At 41.1% G+C, this 12,814-nt stretch overlaps 2 protein-coding genes across 9 annotated transcripts in view; one reads left to right on the top strand and one right to left on the bottom strand.

Annotated features, from left to right (window-relative positions):
* HIBCH (3-hydroxyisobutyryl-CoA hydrolase) overlaps nucleotides 1-1,318 on the bottom strand; it is a 41,815-nt gene extending 40,497 nt beyond the window's left edge. For both annotated transcript variants that reach the window (XR_009744152.1, XM_061457499.1), the window contains exons 1-2: nucleotides 1,224-1,318; nucleotides 253-295 (exon numbers count right to left, since the gene is read on the bottom strand). Coding sequence is in view for 1 of the 2 variants with exons in the window: in XM_061457499.1 (XP_061313483.1) it covers nucleotides 253-295; nucleotides 1,224-1,255 (75 nt within the window). In the remaining variant the exon portion in view is untranslated. The remainder of the gene's footprint in view (nucleotides 1-252; nucleotides 296-1,223) is intronic.
* MFSD6 (major facilitator superfamily domain containing 6) overlaps nucleotides 1,296-12,814 on the top strand; it is a 49,020-nt gene continuing 37,501 nt past the window's right edge. For 5 of the 7 annotated variants that reach the window (XM_061457398.1, XM_061457417.1, XM_061457408.1 and 2 more), the window contains exon 1: nucleotides 1,399-1,614. The gene's annotated coding sequence lies outside the window, so the exon portion shown is untranslated. Of the gene's footprint in view, nucleotides 1,318-1,398; nucleotides 1,615-12,814 lie in introns of those variants that run through there. The other 2 variants (XM_061457441.1, XM_061457424.1) reach the window with 2 other exon arrangements.

The raw sequence follows: 12,814 nt of genomic DNA, 5'->3' as shown, positions 1-12,814 counted from the left end.
TTCTATTTAAGGAATATACAGAGGCTAACATAGAAAATAGCTATAAAAGTAGGCAAGGCCAAAATAATTAAGTTTTAATTTACAATGTAACAGAAACTTGTAACAAAGTGCTCAAAGACATGAGCAGCCTTATGCCTACAAATAAGTGATGGCATTCAGAACCACTGTGAAAAGACACAAGCTGCATGTCTGCCTCACGGAGTTAAAAGTCTTAAAAATCTCTAGCTCAGTCATGCAAGATACTGCTCTTACCAAATGTTGTAGTATTATTTGCAGTCTGTTGAATGGTTTTGGCCTGAAAGAAATATTAAAAAGATAGCTAAAACCATAAACCAGCTACTCAATCCCAAATACATAACTGCTGATTTAAGCAAGGTTTTGTCAGAAAAATATCTGAACGCAAAGTTGTTTTACATTCTCCTTTTTAAAATCAAGTAAATTAGCCAACAATTTTGAAACTACAAACAGTCGGAAACTTCTTTGCTTACTAGTAAATAGATGGCAGATACCAGTGTCAACTACTGTTTTTGATGTGTTCAAGTTAGGGGAACCTGTAAATAGTAAGATCGCTACTTAGCAGTCTGTTTTTTAAAAGATTTACGGCCTTTTCCTGGGTGTTTAAATACTAATTTTTTTTTTTTTTTTTAATAATCCTGTCAAAGACTTGTCTATTCCCAAAGCTTCCATTACAAGAAACCTGCCCTCATGTCCTTGTGTGTACATACATTTAGGTAGGGTTTATGAACAGCTTGAACTCATGCTTCTGTTACTGACAGGAAACACCAATGCTGGGACACGTGAACGTTTCTCAATTTAACTGATGAGGCTGTGTTAATTGTCAGTATATTCTGTTAAGGAGGACAGTTAACAGCAGCATTCACTGGGCTTCAAACGCCTGGCTTGCATCAGCGTTCACAAACTATCTTTCAGCTACTTAAGAGCGCAAATCACAGACAATTAACGTTTTACATTCTAAAGTTCCGGCAACCTAAACTACATATTCATTTTAGAATGGGAAAGTTAATTCGGATCTAAATTATCCTTGATCCTAGTTCAGAGGGTTTCAAGCTCCGGCATGAGGCCTTCCCAGGCCACTGCTTCCCGCGGCAAGCTGCGGGCGCGGCCAGCCCGGCGCCATTTACATCTCTCCTCGGCGGGGAGAAAGGGGGGCGCGGGAGCAGCTTCGTCGCACCTTAGTGCGGCCACAGCCACCTCCCCATTACCTGGGCAGCGGCCTCAGCACCCGGGCCGCCATGGCGACAGCCGGCGCGATCGATCGTCGTCATCGGGTAACCGATACGATCAGCCGGGAGTGAGGTAGGACGCATGCGCGGGGCCGGTCTCCGTTCCCCCCACGTCACTTGGGGTAAGCGGGTGGTCCTGAGGGATAGCCGCCCGCTTCAGGACTCCTTCTTTCCCATCCCGTACGTGAACAGCCGTCTTCCAGTCAATGTAGCGTCTGACAAAGGAGAGCCGGGCGGCAGCATGGGGTTTGCAAGCAGGCCCCTTGCGCGGTAGTTCTGTGAAAGGTTTAGTCCCTTACCTCGATGGGATCTGGGCTGAATGGGTGCTGCTCCGCGTCCTGGATTAACCCAGGAGGTATGAGGACATGAAGTGAGGCTGTTTCTTCAGTCGGTGAAGCAAACGTAACTTAAACCGTGGTGGTAGCTGCCCAAAGTGTTGAAAGCCGGCATTGCTAAATTACGTTCAGAGCCGAGCTTTGTAGACTGAACCTTGCATTTTGGTGATGTGTTGTTTCAAACAGCAAACCTGATTTCTTAATGTCTGATCTCCAGCTCTCTCCTTTTATTCCTTACACTTGCAGCCATACCTGTGCTGCCTCTCAGTGACTGACACACAGATTCGTGAGCTGGGGTTAAGGAGCTGCTCCGATGTAACATCCCACCAAAACCTGGTTATCCTGGAAGGTAAAATACAGGGATTAGGCAGCTGGCATGATTACTGCCCGAAAAGTAGCTGCAGACAGCTGAGAGTTCAAACTCAGCAGGTGTTCAACCCAAACAGACTCAGAAATTGCAACCAGGAAAATGGCTTTTTTGCCTTTTTCATTTTAATAGAAGATTAAGGCACCTGAGAATACATGACCATCACGCCAGGAGAACTAAATTCACTTTTATTTCAGTAACTAAGTCAGACCATTCCATGGGTTACTTTTTTAGGCTGACATGTGGCCAGCATGAGACTGATACTGAAAAATGAGATGAACCATGGAGTAAATGACGATACAGTGCATTAGGTTGAACCGTAGCTTCGTCATCACTCAATGTAGCAAGCTTTTAGCACTGGCTGTCTTGATTCACGTTTGTATATTTTAAAAATAAAACCCTTGCAGTAAAATTATTTTTCTGGAACAAAAAACCTCCCAGCTCTGGGAAGCACTTCTAGTGAAGTCCCCAGAGGGCAACCTTGCTCTTCATTTCAAGAACTAATTCAGGGCCTGCTTATAGCAGCGTAATCTGTATTGGCATTTCCGCTGCAGTAACTCTTGGGTTATGTTAAATTTGGTTGTAAAAATCTAAAACTAAACAGGCACAGAACATGTCTATATTGTGCAGTCTCAGTCTTCAGCCATGTACACTGAACAAAGAATAACAGGACATGAGGTGCTTTTGCAGGCATTGGGAAACTGACTACTGCAAATTAATTGAGTGCAGAATTCATTAGACAATCCAGACTATCCAAACTTTTCCCTACATATTATATGATCATCAAAGATGCAGCCTTCTAGTGTCATCTTGAGCATGTATATTCAGCCTTATATGCTGTTTTACAGCAAGTACCACGCAATTAAATCTAAACCATTCTAAATGACACTAAATTGCCATAGTTGCAGAATCTGAACCCTTACTTAGATTTTTATTTTTTAAACTATTTTTGAGGAAAACCGCATCTCTCATCCAGGTGTAGGCAAATTAGGAGGAGTTTGATAAGGAGATAACATTTTTTGTACTTCTTTGTATCCTGTGTCTGAAAGTCTGTATATTTCACAGACAAATATGAACAGAGCCTTTTTGTCAGATACTCTTTTGTTGGTGGTGCTGTGGAAATGAAGAAATCAGCGTGTGTAAGCTAACCTTGGGTACGAGCAGGTGGAGGCTGCTTGAAATCCTGGAAATCTCTTAATAAATTCCACCGGCACATGGGCAAGGCTGTGATCAGGACATGATTACATACTATGTCTGTTTCTAGAATTCAAAATAGAAGTCAGTGATCTGATTCATCTTTTACTTATGCTGATTTTAATTTATTCCCCCCATGGTTTCAGTATAAAGACTCTTTCTTTATTGTCTTCCAGCTGCATGTCTGATTCAGAGTAAGAGTGGGGCCTACTCATTAGTAAACAATGAAGTATCGGCACGCATTGTGACAGCTTCTGATTTCTTTCTGTGGTTCTGACACTGAGTTTAAGCTTAATGTTTTCTTTCTTTTTTTTCTTCTTCTTTTTTTTTAAATTGCTTTCAAGAAGAAGGGGTGGTGCCAGAAGAGCCATCTTCCTTGAGCCTAGTGTCCTGCGTGTTAAAATATGCTGATGATGGGTTGAAGTTATCTATAGTTTTTTTTCAGGTAGAGGGGTGGTAGGTGTTACCAAGTTGCAATTTTCTTACAGGCAGCCATTTAGTGACTGCAGGCCAGTCCAAAAAGGAACTGATATCGTCCTGGGGTGTTGGTTGGTTGGTGTTTTTTTTTGGTTTGTTTTTGTTTGTTTGTTTTTTTTTTTTTCTTCAGAGTGCAATATCATATAATCATAGAATAGTTAGGGTTGGAAAGAACCTTAAGATCATCTAGTTCCAACCCCCCTGCCATGGGCAGGGACACCTCACACTAAACCATGACACCCAAGGCTCTGTCCAACCTGGCCTTGAACACTGCCAGGGATGGAGTATTCACAACCTCCCTGGGCAACCTATTCCAGTGCCTCACCACCCTAACAAGAAAGAATTTCCTCCTTATATCCAATCTAAACTTCCCCTGTTTAAGTGTTAACCTGTTACCCTTTGTCCTGTCACTACACTCCCTAATGAACAGTCCATCCCCAGCATCCCTATAGTCCCCATTCAGATACTGGAAAGCTGCTATGAGGTCTCCATGCAGCCTTTTCTTCTCCAGGCTGAACAGCCCCAACTTCCTCAGCCTGTCTTCATACAGGAGGTGCTCCAGTCCCCTGATCATCCTTGTTGCCCTCCTCTGGACTTGTTCCAACAGTTCCATGTCCTTTTTATGTTGAGGACACCAGAACTGCACACAATATTCCAGGTGAGGTCTCATGAGAGCAGAGAAGAGGGGCAGGGTCACTTCCTTCGACCTGCTGGTCACGTTCCTTTTGATGCAGCTCAGGATACGGCTGGCTTTCTGGGCTGCGAGTGCACACTGCTGGCTCATGTTCATTTTCTCATCAACCAGAATATCAAAGTGAAAATGTTTTCTGAAAAGTAAATAAAATACTTCTATAAATAGAATTAGTAAAAAGAGTGAAAACAGTGGAGTCACATAAGTGGAACGAGATGACCTTTAACCTGTGAGTTTATAGATGATAGTAATATTAGCAGAAAGGGATGCAGGAGGCTGCATACACTGGGGTGAGCAGCACCCCTAATAATTAAACCAGTAACTCAAGGAGTATAAGTGCAGTAGCCAGAAGGATAGGCAGGTTGTAATTCCTCCCTGTGGAGAAATTTTCTGGCACTGTGTTCAGCAGGTTTGGAAAGTGAAAACAAACTGCAGACTGTAGGAGGACTTCAGAGTTGAGCAGATGTTTTGGGGTTTTGTTTCTGGGAGTTTTTGATTTCTTTTCCAGAAAAACATATAACTTAAGGATGCAGGAGTTCTTGTTCCTAAGAAGGATTCCAAGAGTAGCTCAGCTGTATGCCACCTATATACCCCTAATGAATCATCAATTTGTACTTCTCGCTTACTTGCCTCTGAGAGCTCCCAGTGTAGTCCACCAAGACCAGATAATAAACAGTACAAGTGCTTCCTCATGTCCCATGCTTCTGCATCGAGGCTTGCTGTAAATTTAATCTTTTCCTCTGCTGGCTTAACAGCTGGCATCTAATTTCTCTATGTGTGGGTAGTAAGTCCATCCTTACTGTATATGAAGGTAAGGAAAAATGAGCCTGTGAAGGCGTGAGGAACAGAATAGAATCATAGAATGCTTGGATTGGAAAGGACCTTAAGATTATCTAGTTCCAAACCCCCTGCCATGAGCAGGGATGCCTCACACTAGATCATGTCAACCAAAGCTCTGTCCAACCTTGCCTTGAACATTGCCAGGGTTGGAGCATTTACCACTTCTTTAGGCAACCTGTTCCAGCGCTTCACTACCATCACAGTAAAGAACAGTAAAGAATAGGAAAATTTCCAGTTCATCCCTGCTAACTTGCTATTGCTGTGCTGACAAGCAATCCTCAAATTGTTTCTTCTCAGCCCAGTTTCAGTTGACAACACTCTGAAACATCTCCACATGACACAGGTTCAAATTTCTTTGTGCCAGCATGGACACCTAAGTACTAAAGGCTCAGGTCTGCAGTGGAGTCTTCCCTTGATGTCACTGAGAGTAAATTAGATGTAAGTGAAAAAAAAAAAATCTGTTTCTCTGCCCTCTAAAACCAGCCCAGCCCAGGGAAGGATTGGAACACACACATGTAATATGGAGAAGCAAATAATCTGCTTTTGTCTGTTATGTGAGTAATCCCATGGGAACAGAATGCTTTTCCCAGGGCTTTTGGTCAGAGACTTTTTAGCTAATGCATCCATATAACCTCTGAAATCACAGATTTGGGATGAGGGCACAACTAATGGCATGCAGTAGTGAATTCCTCCTGGCACAAAAAAAAAGTGCGTGAGAGGGTAAAAATAATCCAAACAAACATCTCTCCTCCCCCCCTCTCCCCCCCCCGCTTCACCTCCCTAACCACTTAATTTGCATCTTATCAGTGGGGAACTGGAAGTGTTTGGAAAAGTATGAAAGCAAATCCATCATGAAATTGTGGGTGAAGTAGTTTCCATTTTCTTTTGGCCTCGCAGGGCACCAGCAGACGCTGTCGTGTTGATGGAGCCGGTAGAAAGCCCCTAGGCAAGGTCCATCCGCCAGCGGGTGCCTCCCCTCCCAGTTTAGACACAGCACTTGTGCTGCATCCACCCTGCCAGTATCCCCTGGGCTAGACGGGACCCTGGGCAGACACCCTCCTACATCTTTCTTCCCTGCTGCCACGAGCAATCTGTCACTGCTCTCCTCGAACCACCCTCCACCTACGTACAAAGCCAGAACTGTAAGGAACGCCCTCTTCCCTTCCCCCTTCCCTCACCACGGGTGTGTGCTTCTTCGTGGGTGAAAAATGCTGTCTGCCAAGAGATCTTGGTCACCCCTGAGCTTGGCGTTGAGACCCAAGATGTTTGATACCTTTTAGGACCACATCTTGGAAAGCTCTACTTCTAGATCTGTTATGTTTTTCATTTGCATATTATTGCACATGTACAGGTGGGAAGGGGCTGTTTGCTTCCCACTTGCTTTGATATGTCTCCCTTCCTAAGAGGGCTGCTTCCTTCCCTTCCTGCTCCCGGCCTCCCACACATCTAGCAATGAGAAATGCTGCGGAAAACTGACCAGCTACCAACCCGCCCACCTGAGGAGGAGGAGGAGGAGGAGCGGCGGCAGCAGCAGCAGCACATTTCTCTCTCAGCTTTTTAAACACAGTTAAAAAGAGCTGTAGCGTGGGTGGAAATAGCAGTAGGGAGTGTGTGTGTGGAGTGGGAATGGGGCCAAAGGAAAGTGCATTTTCTGTTCATAGGACAGTTAACCTTTAGAGGACTAAAAAAAAAAAAAAGATCCCCCAATGATATGTTACTGCTGAAGGTCTCTTTGGGTATGTAAATTAGTTTTTGAGGTTGAGTTTCCCAGGTCTGGAAGGAATGAAACTGAGTTCCTTTTTCCCTGGCAGTGCAAGTGAGCTCTAGCTCCCTGCTACAGTGCAGCCAGCACTCTTTGCTCAGGGATACTTGCCTACAAGACTTCAGGAGTCTGCTTAGCAAATGGTATTTGTATTGCATCCTGTTGTGTCATGATGTATGAGCTTGATTTTGTGAGAGTCAGAGCTGCCTCTATGTAGGAAGAGAAAAAGGCATGTGGTTTTCACACAGTGTGGCTCTCTATTTCAAAATACCATCCCTGTTGGACTTCTTGAAATAGCACTAGCCCAGAATATCAGTTAATTCGAGATTTATTCTAAATTTGTGCTTCTATAAGAAATTAAATTCAAGCTTATTTATGTTAACAGGATGTTATTTGAGGTGCTTTGCTTGTATTACATGAAAATAGCAGTGAAACTAGTATAGGAAAACAGAACTTGTAAGACTAGTGGTACAGAGTGCAAAGTGGTACTCCTATTTCTTAAGAAATCTCTGATAGACTCTGAGAACTAAGGGTAAAGAACAGCTCTACCCATAAATTTCACTATTTCTCACCATCCATCAGACTTTATACATTACTGATGCAGAATTGTGTATCAGGATGTGAATGATTCAAAGAGATGCAATAATAGCCAATTAATGAAAATTGACTTTTAAAAATATAGATCTTTTAAAAGGTACTGCATAGGGCATGTAACTTTCTCCTAGTGAGCAGAAACCTCAAACCTAATACTTGAATGATTTTAGCCCTGTGAAGTAACTTTCTTCATGGAAAATGAGTACACACTGGGTGTAAAATCCTGGCACAAGGCAATTTACTTTCCAGTCAGGACATAGCAGTTTGCCAGACCCATTTCACAGACCAGGACTGCACAGGTACAATGCAGTAGGGAACTGGGCTCACTGCCTTCAGTGCTTCCCCTCTGCCAGCCTATCTCCTGGAGCTCTGGAGATTTTACCCTAGAGTTGGAATAAAAATGTAGCCATAATTCCTTACGATCAGCTCAGAAACAAAGGGAGTTATGAATAAGCCTAATTAACACATTTGCATGTGACACAATAGAAAGATCAGCTGATGGACTTATGCTAGAAGCAGCTAGAGCAGTTTCAATGGAGATGTACCCTTAATGGAACTATCCTGATGTTTTTAAAGTCTTATTTCTGAATGGTGATTAATATTTTACATATAAATGCAGATGACCCTCCACTGAATCTTACGGAACTCGTTATTATAATCTACTAGAATCAGATACCCACCCTGGCAAGGAACAATATTCTGAATAGGAAGTTCCTGTCACTTGACTGATTTACTTTGAGATGTTGCAGTAACTCCTTTGTCAGTAGCATTCTGAAGCACTATTGGCCCGCTTGTAATTCTATCTCACATTTAGCATCGGTTCAGTTAACTTTAAAGGTAGTGTTTTTCATATCTTTTGTATCAATGAATGTACATTACATTTTAAATGCAGATTATATGCTTATCTTGCCAACTGCTGTTAACCTGAAATTTTCCTCATATGATCTATTGTGGTGGAATGATATTATTCAAGAGGCAGTAAAAAACAAAACAAAAACAAACAAACCCCAAACATTTAGAATCATTACAAATCTATTTTAGGAGCTCAGTCCTGTATGTAAGATTCCTGCGGCCTCCCTGTTTTATCTGTTGTTTAGCTGCAATGTCACGTGCTTTGGTGTTGAACCATCTGGTACCAAGCCATTCCTTCTCAGGGACTGCAGTGAGTGCTTAGTTACCTCATCTTGTTTCAGTCAGAATCATAGTGAATTAAACACAAAAGTATTTGATGCTAATTAGTAGATTCTGACAGTTCAGGGATGTGATGACTAGAGAGAACACCTCAGATGTTTATTTTAAGAGTTTGTTGCTCTAAATTCAAACGAGGCTCTGCAGCAGGGCAGTTTGGCTGACAGCGTGACGGTATCTTATTAAATGGATGTGTGTGTGTTCAAGCCTTTCCACATTACTCATCTGACAATTCACACAGGTATTCATTTTCACTTGAAAAGATGTACCTTTGATTTTAAAAGTCAATATTATTTTTCCAAATTTCTATTTTATTTAATTCTACAGTGCAGCTAAAATTGTTCATAAAATAAATCCTTTGAAGAACATTGCCTAGGCAAAGATATCTCATCTAATGCCATGAATGATGCATAGGACAGAACAGCAGATTAGAAAACTTAAAAATGGTTTGTGGGGGGAAAGGTCAGCAGAATAAATAGAGACCTTCAAGCTATTAAAAAATAAGTATATATCATTCATTATTGCAGATATATTCTGTTTGTAAGTATAAATTGCCACTCTCCAATATGAGGCAAATGCTTCAGTGAAACTCAATTTACCAGCTCTGTGTACAATGATTAACCTGGTGGAAAGGATGTATAGCAAGCTAGAAGGGAAAGTGTTTGAGGTTTTTGGGTGGTTGTTGCTTTTTTTAAAAGAAATGTGGTCATCCTGGATCATAAACAAACAATGGAAGTGACAGGGATGGAGTACTTGGTACCTGGAACCCTCATTCAGTGGATATACTGCCCCAGGAATATATATACACTGCTTGGTGAAGAAAAGCAGTGCCAGCCACGGCAAGGCACAATATACATCTAAGTTGTTCACAAGGAAATGCATGGTCTGTAGTATCATTGGTTCCTCTCTGTAAATTCAATCTTCATCTGCCATGTGGATCTCATGATGCCACTGGTTCTCCTGTCCAGAAGTTGACAGTCCCTCCTTCTCTTTTGCTCTCCCTCTGTCTCTGCCATAGCAGGCTGGAATGAAAGTTCACGCTGCCAAGAGCAGTATATGGGAATATATAATTATTTCAGAAATAACATGCAACTCAGTGTGATTTAGTCATACTTTGACACACCTCTGTCTGCCAAGAAAAATGCAGGCACTACCTTATAAAACTGTTGCTAAGAGCGCTTCTTCAGGCTCTGGGAGTGAGAAGGTGCTTTATTGTATGGTTAACTGCAGGAGTTAACAGCAGGGTTTTAATCTGGGCCCTGCCAAGATATTAAAGCACACAAATCTGTTGCTTGAATTGAAAGCTGTGCTTCTGCCTAGGAGATGTAGCATTGTGAAGAATTAGCCTGGGACATTATTTCATAAATTTAAGATATTATGAAAAGTGATTTTATTGATATTTGTAGCCTAAAAAAAAAACCAAAATTAAAGAAGAGAAAGCTCTGGTCAGCAACAAGAAGCAACATCTTTTGCTTTATGATAAAATTAAACAATTTTGTGAGAAAGAAGAGACTTTGTTAAAAAAAAATAGGAAAGAAAGCAAACAAAAAAGAAAAATCCATTTTCCATCTGAAATGTTAATGGCAATTGTCCCCTCTCATCCCATCCTGGCTGAACAGGAGAATCATGCAACACATCTGATCTATGCATTCTCCCTCCTGTGCCACCACTAATATTGCTGTAGCTTTTGTGAGCCTTTTGGAGCATTCACCATTAATCAGTTACTTCCTAGTAAGGGATCAGCTGACTTTTGCTGTCTGTCATCCTAATTACAATAGCAACATACCATTTTTAACATATTTTAACTAGTCAGAAGAAGCAGACATTAAGAAAGAAGTATTTTTTTCTCTGTTCTGCTTTAGTTTTCACTTCTGTAAAGAAAGTAACTTTTACCATCTCGTTGTAGTATCAATATTAGCTTCGTAGTTGAAAGTATCAGATGCTATACACTAGTGATAACAAATGGCATCTTGTCATCACACTAAAGATGGCTCCTGTTATTGAGCTGAAGCATAAATATAGCTTATCTATATGTTTGCAGTGCATATACCAGAAAATGCCACATAGCACAATGACCCAGGATTATGGGATCCCAAGAAAGAAGATTCAGATACCATGTGTTTAAATTTCTGTGTTACCTTAAAATCAATACATGGAATATATTTTTTTTCTTTAAGAAAGAAAAGAAAAGCTGCTCTGTAAACTTATAAATAGATTTATAAATAAGGTCTTCTGTGTATGTTAGAAGAGATGCATGCTTCTTCTTCCTAAACAAATAATCCGACCACTGCTTCACATGCAAGCCTGTAATGTTGCCATCTATCAGCTGTTACCCAGCTCTGCAGAAGGCAGTGAGGACATTTTTTGTAGCACAGGACAAACAAACCTGTATTAAAATGCACTCAGTCACTCTCCTCAGGAGAATTTAACTTTTCTTCTGAGGAAATTCCCGCCTATCTGAGAATTTCTCACCTTCTTCACTTTTTAAATAAAAAAAAAAAAACACAAAACCCAAAACAACTAGTATTTACAGAAGAACAAAGCCCAAAATTCTGTCATGTCCTCCAGTGTGCAATTTCAGGAAGTTGTAGAGTATTTGCACAAGCAGTTGGCACTCTCTTTCAAGTAATTTATTTGCTTTTCTTCATTATCCACAATAAGCAGTTGTAATGATTGTAGGTAACATAATTACTCACTGCAAAATGACTGCACCAACGGATTGTGAATTTGTCACTGCATAGTAATGACCAGAAACAGATCTCTCAGACATATGTGGAGTTATTTCTAGAAGGTGAAGGAAAACATCCTCCCTAGAAGATGTCACTTTGTCTTAAATACCTGGAAACTTTTTTTGCCAAAGGTTTTAGTGACTCATGCTGTATAACCTTTACCTCTCCTATCCAGGAAGGGGAACTGTTTGCAGGTCCCTGTTAATCTTTCGCACCTATCTAGCATGTAGAATGAGGGCAGTATTTACCCATCTCATAAAAACGCTATAGCTCAGCCATGTTTTAAAGTGCTTCAGCTCAGTAGATAGCTAAATGAAAGTTCAACTCTGGTGTTATGACTGTAGTGTAGTTCACTTTCTGTCTCCATTTCCCAGATAGGCCCAAGTTAATTAGCAGCCAACCTTCCAATACTCATTTCCTCCTTTTAAGCCTTTTGTGTATAAACCATTTATATTTGTTCAGCCATTGTTGTTAGAAGGAGATCACCCCCACCCAGCTCAGAGTCCAAAGGTTTACCAGTTTTGATTAGCTAATACATCTAACAGTAGGTAAGATAAGACAGGTTTTGTAAACCAATTACGGCATTCTTTTTTAGTGATATTGCATTGACTTACTATTTGGTGCAGTTGGATCAACATTTAAAATATATTGCAATTTAAGGTCTTTCAAATTCTTCTCCAGTATTACCATTTGGATTGGTATTTGATGCTTAAATTCTTAACTTAGAATGTAAGGGAGACATACAAGGTAGACAGGCAACCTATGTGTCTTGTACATTTATATCTTTACACATTTTCATCTTTGTCAGAGGAAATTATAAATAACTCAGTTTCCTGGAGATGGTTCAAGACTACAAGTCTTACTTATGAGAGTGCTGTCTGAAGGGGTTTTAGGCATCAGGAGGGCTGATTCACAATTGTCCTCCAATGTTTAGGGTAACAGTTTAGCTTTTTTTTCCACTACAACCTGGATAACAAAACATCTACAGTTCAGAGCTGATGGCATTTGCTCTCGTTGTACCGATGTTAATTCAGCATGCAAGCTACAGAGAAAAAAGAAACTGAGACCTCAGACTTCCCATAACACTCCCTGCTGCTACTGATACCAGTGACTAAGGCTATGGAAGACACAAGGAACATCTGCCTACAGCTTTTCTAACTTAGATGTGACTAACGTCAAGAAGGAGCCAGCTGCTATTAGCTGCTCTGGCTTCTCCTTTTGTCACTCATATACTGATGGACCTGCACTGGTAGGAAATGCTACTGTTTTAAATACATTAGAAGGGCTCTACATGAATGGGAAAAATGCCTTCCTAACTCAGAACATCTATAAGCCCATGTTTAAGGCAAAGCATGAGGGTTAACAGTACTTATTACATGGCGGCCTAAGGAAC

Source organism: Pezoporus flaviventris, unplaced genomic scaffold (assembly GCF_033815535.1).
Source record: "Pezoporus flaviventris isolate CSIRO_AGI_PZ_B2104156 unplaced genomic scaffold, CSIRO_AGI_Pfla_v1 ptg000001l, whole genome shotgun sequence".
Taxonomy (NCBI): Eukaryota; Metazoa; Chordata; class Aves; order Psittaciformes; family Psittacidae; genus Pezoporus; species Pezoporus flaviventris.
Note: the sequence above shows the minus strand (reverse complement) of the source record. Positions and strands in the feature narration are given on the sequence as shown.